This window comes from Crinia signifera, chromosome 1 (assembly GCF_055691185.1).
Source record: "Crinia signifera chromosome 1, ASM5569118v1, whole genome shotgun sequence".
Classification (NCBI taxonomy): Eukaryota; Metazoa; Chordata; class Amphibia; order Anura; family Myobatrachidae; genus Crinia; species Crinia signifera.
The window spans coordinates 464,146,678-464,158,972 of NC_139217.1; the positions used below are offsets into that span (position 1 = coordinate 464,146,678).

Genomic DNA, 12,295 nt, shown 5'->3' on the forward strand with positions numbered 1-12,295 from the left:
GTACTGGGGAAGGCACAGTGACTAATGAGTGTTCATTATTGCACCTGTTGAAATCAGTACAGTTCCTTTTTTTTTCTGCCTGGGTAGTTTTGTGCTGTGATGTGGTTCTTCTAAAGCTGGACTATATGCCGATCGGACCAGGATATCGCTTGCGACAATACCAGGTTTAATGTGCTTTACTTCAAACCCTACCTAGTGGTTTGTTACCTGTGAAGGTTTTTCTAGTGTGTACAGGAGCATCGAAATATCGCTAGTGTCCAAACAATGTATAATATCATTAGCGAGGTTGCAGTGTGTGTACGCTTGATTAGGCTGGTTCTGAGCTAAAGGGAAACCTTCAAAATGACTGCTGGTTGTTCCTGTGTTTTTTGAATGGTGCTAGGTTGGACACTCATTCTATGACACTTGAAGCACCTCCTTATGCAGCCCATAAACTTGTGAGAGATAGCAAGTTCGATAAATCGCAGTGACAAATCGCATGGATCACAGGCCAATCACATGTCACCCGGGCACGTTGGTCAAATCTGGCATCTCAATGTATTATGTGCTGCACATAATATCGCATGTCTGTTTTTGTTTTTTTAAACGCACGTTATTTATCGCATTGTGATGTGCGGTGTGTACTTTTATATACCCCCATTCCTCCACCAGATTTCAGGTCGCAAGGCGCATGATTGTATGCAAATCGCACAGGAAGCTTCAACGGAAATCGTAGCGCATAACATCACACAAGTGTATGGGCACAGTTATACAGACCCTAGTGTTCATTCTAGCACCCGCTAACTTTGAAGACCCCTGCCGTTCCTCTTCTCTGCCTGGGGTGTCGCTGTCTGCTGTAGTGCTTCTAGCACAGTGTGGTCTGTATAACAGCACTGATATGCAAACCAGACCTGTGCTAGAAACACCACAGCAGACAGCGACACCCCAGGCAGGGAAGAAGAACTGCAGGGGTCTTCAAATATAGCGGGTGCTAGAATGAACACTAAGACCCCTCCTTCACTAACAAACCAGCAGGAGGTGGAACTTTGCCGGACTGTGATGCGTATACCCATTGAGGTTAAACAGGGCATTCAGCTTCATGGTATTAAATCCTGTTAGGATCTGCATTGGGTTCTGTATGTGTTTAGTCTTCTGCTCATCAGTGTGTGTGTATTCTAATACCATAATGCATGTTCATTAGCTCGATGCAGTGAATCTGCCGTTTTCCTGTGTTTCTAGGCTGCTTTTTTACGGCTATAGATTGTGCACGTTGAACATCTACCTCCCATGTGTGCAGGCCTGGGCGTGCTAAATACAGTCTTGTAGTCTGTCGTTCAAAGCAAACTGTGGCACTTAGCCTTTGGCAGCGAATGATGCACAACCTCCCCTGGTTGTGTATAAGTGATCCTGCCCAATCCGAGCCTCAGCGTCTCGTGTTGATAGGTGCGCGCACAGACTGTACTTGGAAGGTATCTAGACCTTACAGCAGGTAGCTAGTTTTACACATGCAGGTTTCACGCAGCTGTAAATAGCATTTACAACATTTGTAGACCCTCGGCTTCACATCGCTCGCATCAGGAGGTATCAATGCTGAAAATAGGAAACCAGGCAGATTAGCTGATTGAACGGGACGAGTCTCTCCACTTCGATGCAGTGAAAGTCTGTTAATGTTTTATAAAGGAAATACTTCCTCCCTGAGCATGCTTCCCGCAGGCTGCTATGATATCCCCCTGGCTGTGAAGTGTCTGTATCTGGGGTGTATTTATTTCATGAAACCCAGTGCTGTAACCTTATGTTCTCTTCTCACATTCCCACCGTGGCCTTAATGCAGTATCCAGTCCTGGCAGCTGCCAATAGGAGAGGGCGGCCTGCTTGTGTTATCCGCTCCGTCCCAGCTCTCGCACTGTATGCCCATTCTATGGCACATTGAGCTCATCCTGTATGTGCCAAGATTGTTTCTTCCCATGGTGCCAGGGATTCCGAAGTCATTTTATTCCAGCGTTTAGTTTACGAACACGCAAAGCTTCTGATTTCCCACCTGACCCGTACTCTGGGTTCAGCTTATTTTTTTTTCTCCGCCGGACGATAATTTGGTCTACTGGACGGGCGAATGTATCTGTGCCCACCTGTTTGTGATGTGAGGTGGCAGTGATGAGCGTGGCTACATCAGCATTCCCACCATGGCCCTAACTGTGTGGAGTTTGTATATTCTCCCCGTTCTTGCGTGGGTTTCCTCCCACAATCCAAAAATATACCGGTAGGCTAATTGGCTCCCCAACAAATTAACCCTAGAATGTCTGTGTGTGCGCGTGTACATGTGGTAGGGAATATAGATTGTAAGCTCCACTGGGGCAGGGACTGATGGGACTGTTCAAATATACTCTGTAAAGCGCATGAGCAAGAGTATGTGTGCGCGATATAAGAAACTGTTAATAAATAAAATATTATGTGATTGCCAAGATTTTGGTTGGGTACACCCCTAAGTGATATCTATTCAGAGCAATTGATCTGTAGATATATTTCTTCGGATTGGGCACGCACTGACCAATCCGTCCTGCCATGTCAGAACTGGGTGGGCGTGCTTACATGAGCCCGCCCAGTTCAGCTGTCAATCACCGTCTGCTACTGTGCGGGTTTACGGGTGATCGTCGGATCGCCCGTGCACGCAGCACGATGTGCCGATATATCTCTAGTAGAGATGTGCAGGTCCGGATTTACCTGGATCTCAAAATGGGATCTTATACTATCGGCTGTCACATGTTTTGGCTCCATTTAGCCATTAAGATCCCTTTCTTTAGATATATCAGGCATTGGCTGTGTTATGTCTGAACAACAGCCTTAAGGCATATGGCAGCGATGTATCTGTCGTTTAATTGAACTGAAATATCGGCCAGTGTGCGCCCCTTTAGGCAGACTTCAGCTAGGTACAAGCGATCCTTCATGCACACTCTACAATAAAGCAGGCTGAGCACCCAATTATTGGGATATTGGTCCTATAATTGGATAGTTTGGTAGCTTTAATCATTAAAGGACAAGTGCACTGGTCATGCTTGCCGCTCAGTTAAGTGGAACGGACAATAACATTGTGATTCTTTCTATAGTGTCTCTGAGGTGTCCTTATAAACTGTGGTACCGCACCACGGTAATATTTCAGTCTCGGGTTTATGTGCTCGGGCAATGCTGCAATAAATTCTCACTAGCTTAAAGCAGTGTATATCTATCTATCTATCTATCTATCTATCTATATCAATGCAGGTATAAATAGCTGCAGGTGTTGCTGTACTATATAATTACACCACACATAGCAGCAGCAGGAGACATCTCATAGCTGCAGAATCGCAACGGATTGTGTGATCACCAGATCACTGTTACTATGTAATTACGTTACTTTGGAGCGTGTCAGGTGATTGTGAACGGACTTGTGATAACACTTGTCTGTATGGCAACCCCCCCCCCCACTCCCCTCTCTCCATTATAGAGCAGGCCTCGCCAACCTGTGGCTCTCCAGATGTTGTGAACCCTACACTTTTTTGAAACCTTTGCAGTTCCTCTGTCATGCTTGCAGTGTCGCACTCCCTGTTGTAGTGTTTCAAGCACAGTCCTGTCTGTATTTCAGCACTGAATTACAGTCCGGACTGTGCTAGAAGCAGCACAATAGGGAGAGCGACACCGCAGGCAGCTAAGGGGAACTGCACAGGTTTTGAAAGGTACTAGAATGAACACTAGATTAGACCATAGTATTATGTTTGCTAGAACCCTGCACCCATTGCTAATGGTTTGAGTACAGCCAGGTGATTGACAGGGGTCAGTTTATAGGCCTGGTTTAAGTGCTTTTGCTGCTTGCATGGTGATTGGTGGAATAGGTTCTGCTCATATTCCACCAATCAGGATTTTCTCTAGCCATTTCTTGACCTTGTCCTGACTTGACCTGGCTTCAGGCTGCATTTAACATTATGCCCTGCAGTGTGTGTTCTTTGGATTATCACCAATGCTTTCTTCAGTATTCAGAAATCTGACTTATTCCGCCCCCTACACCGTGATATCTTGTCCTTATCAATCGCAGGCTCTGTATTCGGCATGACTTGACACAATATAATCCCAGGAGTCCTGCAAACATCGATCCTTATAGTGAATGCAGTGTAAGAGAGAGGGGGTGTTATTTACATAGCTGGCGGTTTTCTCGTACCGTGTCCTCCTGCAGCATGTGAGAGTCGTTATGACTCAACCTGTCGCTGCATTTCTGCTCACATCTGTCACCTTCTGACTCATTTCCCCACTCAGGGATTACATTTCTCTGTGTGTCTGCATGTGCGGAGCAGTGTACACTGAGCAGTTATTGGGGCTGATGGTGTCAGGCGGCTGTTTACAGTTTAACCCCCCCCCAACACACCCAGCTGTTGCTACATGAGAGAATCGCCGGTTTCCTGCATTATCTAACTGTATTGTGGCCTGATGGAAACCTGTATGATCAGGGCCAGCTTCTGCTGTGTAACCTAGGAGGTCTGCTGGGCAGCCGCCTTCTTGCTGTGGTCATTTGATCTTTCAGATCAGTGTCTATGAAGGGTAACTTTGCACTTCTGAAATGTAACATTGTTCCTATACGAGAGATGGGCTGAATACATGCAGTCAACTGAAATTAGGGACAGTCTGCCACCAACCTGTGTATAACCTTAGAGGGAAATCAGGGATTGGTCTACTATCCTCTGGCATCTACAGAGTACCTACAAATTCTTCACATTTAAGTCCCTCTCCCTTTACCCCCTCTCCTCTCCCTCTTCTCTCCTTTCCTCCTCCTCCTCCTCTTCCTTTCCTCTTCTCTCCTTCTTTCCTCTCCTTCTTTCCTCTCCTCTCCTCTCCTTCTTTCCTCTCCTTCTTTCCTCTCCTCTCCTCTCCTTCTTTCCTCTCCTCTCCTCTCCTTCTTTCCTCTCCTCTCCTTCTTTCCTCTCCTCTCCTTCTTTCCTCTCCTCTCCTTCTTTCCTCTCCTCTCCTTCTTTCCTCTCCTCTCCTTCTTTCCTCTCCTCTCCTTCTTTCCTCTCCTCTCCTTCTTTCCTCTCCTCTCCTTCTTTCCTCTCCTCTCCTTCTTTCCTCTCCTCTCCTTCTTTCCTCTCCTCTCCTCTCCTTCTTTCCTCTCCTTCTTTCCTCTCCTCTCCTTCTTTCCTCTCCTCTCCTCCTTTCCTCTCCTCTCCTCCTTTCCTCTCCTCTCCTCCTTTCCTCTCCTCCTTTCCTCTCCTCTCCTCCTTTCCTCGTAAAGTCAGGATTTTGGTAAAATATTTTCTCTCAACAAATGTCCCCCCATCACTGTCACTTTTTTACGAAGCTTTATTCTTTTGCTTCTTTTATAAAATATTTGACTTAAGGTTTGTTTTTGTTCTGTTTTATCTCCTCTTTCTGCAGTACATGCCAGTATTTGCTGCTAGTTAGCAACGTGACCCGAAGTCTTCCAGCTGGTGCTCCATGATTTGAAAGCCAGTCGGGATTCGCACACTTGACATGAAGATGGAGGCGGTTGGCAAGGATGAACAGCTTCTAGACTCTGAAGTGCCTCCCAATGTCACTCAACAGAAAGCGGACTCTCGGGCTGAAGACGGGGCACTAGACCTTCAGCAGCCATCCCTGAAAGACGATGCACAAGATGTCCCGGACTCTTCAGGACTGTCCTCAATGCCTTGCCTGCTGATGGAACTTAGAAGGGACTCTTCAGAGTCCCAGCTAGCGTCTACAGAAAGTGACAAGCCCACCACAGGCCGGGTGTACGAGAGTGACTCTTCCAACCACTGCATGCTCTCCCCTTCTTCCAGCGGACACTTGGCCGACTCCGACACATTGTCTTCCGCAGAAGAGAACGAGCCACGACGCACCGAAGCAATAACAGAAGGCTGCGACGCCGCCGGCCAAGGAGCGGCCACAGCACGCAAGTCCCGGAGATCCCGGTCAGAGAGCGAAACATCCACTATGGCTGCAAAGAAAAACCGCCAGTCCAGCGACAAGCAAAACGGTAGAGTTACCAAGATCAAAGGTCACAGAAGCCAAAAGCACAAAGAGCGAATTCGGCTATTACGGCAAAAGAGGGAGGCGGCTGCGCGCAAGAAGTACAACTTGCTGCAGGACAGTAGTACCAGTGACAGCGACCTTACCTGCGACTCCAGTACAAGCTCCTCCGATGATGATGAGGAGGTATCAGGGAGCAGTAAGACAATCACAGCTGAGATTCCAGGTAAAAATCTACCCCTGCCCTAATGTTATAATTGACTAGTGGCATGGAAAGCCGGCGGCGGTTGACCTTGCAGGCAGAAGTAGCTAATATTCTAACACATTACTGCATGGTGCTTGGTGTTCTGTTAATGCCTATTGTAATGTGGGAGAGAGTTCCGTTAAGGTTCGTCCTCAGAAGTAACCTGTTTTGCTGTGTAAGTGAGCCGGCTGGAGCTGTGGTTCTATTACCAAGGCCTATGGTGCTATGCAGTGTTTTTGTTTTGTTTTTATTTTGATCAGTTTTCCCAGTTATTTCGGCTAGCCACTCGCATCATCGCCTTTCTGCAAGGTGTTTTGTACTGTAATGTCTGTACTGAATAAGCCTTCCAGGCAGACCGTGACCAGAGTAAATGTTTCAGGGATTTTTCACATGAACTGATTTACTTGCTGCCTCAACCCTTTTGCATCCACATTGTAAATTGCTTCCTTTCCGTAAGACGTGGGTCTCCGTGGTTACACACACACATGAGATGAAATCTCTCGCCAGATTCCTGGTTTGTTACCGCTCGGTAGCTATGGGTTAATGCATGGGGAAGCCCGTGTCACTCGTAGGGGATTGTAAGTGTCTCATGGATAGTAGGTACGCATTGATATTTGTCTTGCCCTGCGTGTCGGATAAACTCACTGACCCTGAAGTCTATAGTTGGGCTTTTTTATAGACTCACTAACCAGTAGATGAGGTTTAAACGCACATACACCTTTCCTGGTACAAACCGACGATGAACCATGTCTGTTTGCAACCAACTGAAATGCCCTGTCCCAATATTTAATGTAAGTAAGGACAATATGATGCATTTTCTGCTTCTAATAGCAACAAAATATGGGCTAGTTTGATCAAGTTTCGGATGGAGAGAGATAAAGTACCAACCAATTATGCCAGTCACTCTACAGCAGGGGTTGTTGATCCGGTCCTCAAAATCTACCAACAGTCCATGTTTTCCAAACCATCTGTGGATCGGGAGAATTTGGTTATGAATGAATACAGCCCATGTTTAAAAACGTGACAATAATCCATGCACCTGCTAGGTTGTCTGAAAAACATGACCTGTCTGTAAATCTTGAGGGCTGGTTTGTCCAGCCCTGCTCTAACGGCTGTGCATGAAAAATGATGGAAGCTGATTGGTTGGTACTTATACTGTCTTTTTATATCCCAATGGTGCCAGCCTCTATAGTTTCTATATAGAGAAATTCTAATAACACAATAATGCCAGGTAGCCAAAGGGCTAGCTCCGTCTGGTGTCTTTGTGGTATGATGTGCCCCATCAAAGTGTCTTAGGATTGAGGGCCCTGAAACACCAGTGGTCTGTGCCATGGTTCAGTATGGCACGGAGCCTGAAGGACCATGGGAGAGGAGTTGCAGTAGGGCGGACAATCTAATATGCGGTTTTGGAGTGTTCCCTAGCATGGAATCTCCCATTTTATTTACAGGGGTAGGAAATTGCACTTTCACACCAGCTGATGCTGGACATAGGTATTTATAAACACTTGCGTTATTTAAGTTCTGTCTGTTGGCTTCGATTATACATATCTTTGATGTATTTACAGGGGGGGGGGGGGGGGGCATTTAATGACCTATCTCCCTTTCTTAAAAAGCATCCTGCACCCAATTAGCCATTAATTGCACCTATAAATGTCTTTTTTATGAGACAGTAGTTGGCTATAATCTGACATTACTCTGTTGTTAATGACCATTCAGAGTCTGCTGTTCCCCTTATAATACCAGGAATGGTGAATCCTGTGGGACGACCAGCCGTACACGGACCCAGCCTTTCTCTAGCAGGAGTCTAGGGTTCTGCCCGGGAGAACAGCTGGCAGCGGATTTCCTGTTGTGCAGTGTCCCAGCCAGGCCTAGAACCGACACCATCGTCTGCCTGTTCTGGAGCACACGTGAAGTGCCTTGGTAAAATGCAAGGTGCTTCTAGATAAATCCATAGCATATATGCTTGTGTGGACTGCAGTTTTAAATTGGTTAAAAGGAAGCATTTTGTTTTCTTCTGTATTTGTTGTAAACCCCCCCCCCCCCCCCCCCCTTTATCCTCGAATTATTGATGCCACTATCAAAACATTCTGATTTGTTCATTTTCTCAAATGACTTAACAGGATATTTTTTTATTTAATTTACTCCTCAATGCACTGTTAGCCGTGCGCTTACATTATGTGATTACAAAGAAGTCACTGGAATATCCATTAAATATATTTTTAGTGCTCTTGTCTTGGTTTTTTTTTTTTTTTTTATATCTAGGAACAACCCTTTGCCTATGGCAAAAGTGCTGCCAGGGAACTCGTGCACCAAAACACAAGGGTGTGGATTATTGGCTGGACACCTGGGTTCACCCCCAAAAGGTTGTGAGGTTTTTCACTAAAGCTGGGTACACGTTAAGATATCTACAGATGGACCGGGCATCGTGTTCTCCGATCCGTTGGGACTGAGCTGTGAATCACGACGCCTGCCAGCTAGGTTGTACGGGCTTCCTGCGAATCGCCCGTATACACAGCACGATGCACCAGTATATCTTTAGATATTAGGCATCAGCTTTGTTGTACAGCTGACACAATATATCAGTGAATGACGCCGTTCAGGTGCATTGATGTATCAGCTGTTCAATCGTATGGCCGATATATCGGCCAATGTGTACTTGCCTTTACAGTGCAGGTTTTGGTAATATCCAGGCTTTAACACAGATGACTTAATTAGTACCTGAATTATTTTGATTTAACCACCTGTGCTGAAGGCTGAATATCAGTAAAACTTGCGGTGTTGGTGTGCCTTGGGGACCGTGGCTGGGAATGGCTGGTCTAGACACTGTGTAGATCTATCAACCGCAACCTAAACTTAAGGGGGGTTATTTCAGGGCACCCCTAGTACAAAAGTTTCTTATTGAGAAAGTTTAATCCTGGACCATCAATCCAGGGCACCACTGCAAGTGTCCACAGGTACCCCTGGGTGTCACGGCACACAGTTTGGGAACCACTGCCCTAGACCCAAATTCTCCATTTTGTTGATCACCCATAGTATGTTGCATAGTATCAAAGGCTTTTTGCAAAGTCCGGGAGATCCCAATTGAAGGTGGAGGAAAAAAAAAAAAAATCCTGCAAGCTGGGTTTTGCTATTCAATTACAGTAGAAAAAATTAGATACTGGAGTATATTCTATGCATTTTAGTGAGCTATGGTGGCAAGCAGTGCAAATTGCTTGCCATCATAGCTCACTGGTCAGTATTCTACTGCCCCCCCCCCCCCTTTCATTTACCGTTACCACCTCGCTGGCTCTTTTTAGTGAGGTGGAAACGGGCAGTGCATCCGCCAAAACAGCGAGTCTCGCTGCTATATGCGGGGAACCTCGCCATTCCCCAGAACATAGAATAGGGCGAGTGGTCGGGGAAAGGGTCTAACAGCGATGGTTGCCAAATAAACCCCCTCACCGGCGTCATTGAATACTGCCCACTGATTTTTCCAGAAATCTTTTTTTTTTTTTTCTCTCGCATCTCCAGAGTGGAGTCTGAATATTTCTGAAATCATTGTTGTTTTTAGGAAAAATTCCAAGGACATGTTCTGGCACTTCCTTCAGTATCAGCTTTATTGGCCAGGTATACTTGCGTATACTAGGAATTAGATTTGGGTCGCTGTGCAACAGCCATTTAGGTAACAGTTAAACAGTGACAGTACAGATATAGATAGATATAGATAGATATAGATAGATTCATTCCATGTGCTCCGGGGATTGTAGACGCAGTTCCTAGGCAGCCATCAGCAGCACCACTGGTCATTGCAAACAGCCAGGTTGGTAACAATATAAGCGGAGACAGTACAGTTATCACACAGGGAATGCATACCCGCTGAGCTGCGCAGTGCCTAGGCAGCCAACAACGGCGCCACTGGTCATTGCAAGGAGCCAGGTAGGTAACAATATAAGCAGAGACAGCACAGTTATCACACTGGGAACACCTACCTGCCGAGCTTGAGGACTAATTAAGCAATTGTAAGGTTACAATTTGAAAGAGGGCATGGGTACATTACTTTTTTTCCCCCTCATCCTTACGCAGCCGGGATGCTGGTAACGCATGGATATAGTGCCTGTGGTAATCCAAAATTGGACACAAGTATTTTACGGCTTTGAACTTCACACCCAATTGAATTCACCGCCCTCAAGCAGTAGATAGTTTATTAGAAAAACTTCAGTAAGATCCATAATTAATATTTCATTAAATTCTTACTGTTAACATTGGATTACTTATATAATATTTAGCAGAGTTTATAGCTAGCCTATTGACGATGGCTTATCTGTTTTATTGACTAAGTAGCATAGCGCTGGCACGCCAATCGTCATCTACGGTCTCCTAATAAATGTGTGCAGTAGTTACTAGTCCTCCATTGCTTGGCTCATTGTGTGACTGCAGTGAGTGAGAGTTGCTGTGAACAGCACAAAGTATGTCAGTAGTTGTGGCAGGCAGTGACCTATCCACAGTTGCTTGTGACATGACGTGAGGAATTGGGTCAGCGGGAAGCCACTTACTAAGTTATAGTGGGAGGAGCCGTGTTCTCAGCAGCACAGAGTATATCAGGAGATGCGTGATGTGTCAGAAATAGGTGATCTGACACTATATCCTCTCCAACTGATCTTTAAGGGTAGAATTGAATTCAGTTGTGCATTTGATGCAGCGGCCTCTCAGGCGATATTGAGTTGTTTGTGTTGATGGGTGCGAGTCACTAAGCACCCATTAGCCTGCAGAAGTAATGGGCGCTCTTCCGCACAAACAATTGAATAGCCCCTGTTCCTTTAGAGCATGGTTCTACAACCTGTGGCCCTCCAGATGTTGTGAAACTACATGTTCCAGCATGCATTGCCACATTTTTTTTCCTATAAGAGCATGCCAAAAAACCTCAGGGCATGCTGGGACATGTAGTTCCACAACATCTGGAGGGCCATAGGTTGAAGACCTGTGCTTTAGAGGGGAGCTGTAGCCCCTTAAAACTATATATTTGAATGTGCTAATGAAAGAACATAGGAAGGGAACAGAGGGACTGAGGACATATCCTCCCGTCTCCCTGCTAAACTCCACAGGCGCAGAACACAGGAATGCATGAGACGACTGGAAAGGCATCCAAAGAATTAATCTGCCAACCTTTATATGTGATGTTACGCAATATTACACAGCAGCCTGCACTCTGTTACGTCTAACGTGCAATATTACCGACCGTCTGACGATTGTGAATCAGCCGCTGGGATTCCGTTCTGGTATTGTAGATCTACAATGTCTAGGTCTGACAGGGTCCAAAGGTCGACGGTGAAAAGGTTGACATGAGTTTTTCATGGTTTTGGACACTGTCTAAGTGCACCGCGTCCCCTGGCATGTCTCGCCATGCTTTGGGTTCGGTGCCTCGCTATGATTGGCACACTATTCTATTCTCCCTCTGTGCCATAGTGGGTGGTGAAATACCGCCTGCCGGCACATTTCGGTTCAAGATTTTGTAAAAAGAAAAATGCATGTCAACCCGTTTTAGGTCGACCTTTGAACCCTGTCGTCCTTATGACTGTCAGTCTATCATGAGTCCGGATCCCCTGGGAATCTGGGATTTGTCTGTGCCTGGTTTACACCAGGAAAGATCGGTAGTATATGTGCCTGGGTTACAGCGGGAGAGAGCGGTAGTACATGTGCCTGGGTTACAGCGGGAGAGAGCGGTAGTACATGTGACTGGGTTACAGCGGGAGAGAGCGGTAGTACATGTGACTGGGTTACAGCGGGAGAGAGCGGTAGTACATGTGACTGGGTTACAGCGGGAGAGAGCGGTAGTACAGGTGCCTGGGTTACAGCGGGAGAGAGCGGTAGTACATGTGACTGGGTTACAGCGGGAGAGAGCGGCAGTACATGTGCCTGGGTTACACAGGAGAGAGCGGTAGTATATGTGCCTGGGTTACACAGGAGAGAGCGGTGGTACATGTGCCTGGGTTACACAGGAGAGAGCGGTGGTACATGTGCCTGGGTTACACAGGAGAGAGCGGTAGTATATGTGCCTGGGTTACACAGGAGAGAGCGGTAGTATATGTGCCTGGGTTACAGCGGGAG

General features: G+C 46.4%; 1 protein-coding gene across 4 annotated transcripts in view; it reads left to right on the forward strand.

The window, feature by feature from the left end:
* The window catches only part of ARK2N (arkadia (RNF111) N-terminal like PKA signaling regulator 2N), a 54,220-nt gene that overhangs the window by 2,135 nt on the left and 39,790 nt on the right, over window positions 1-12,295 (forward strand). For all 4 annotated transcript variants that reach the window (XM_083155321.1, XM_083155322.1, XM_083155320.1 and 1 more), the window contains exon 2: window positions 5,374-6,193. In XM_083155321.1, the coding sequence (XP_083011447.1) occupies window positions 5,470-6,193 (724 nt within the window). In that variant the 5' untranslated portion in view covers window positions 5,374-5,469. The remainder of the gene's footprint in view (window positions 1-5,373; window positions 6,194-12,295) is intronic.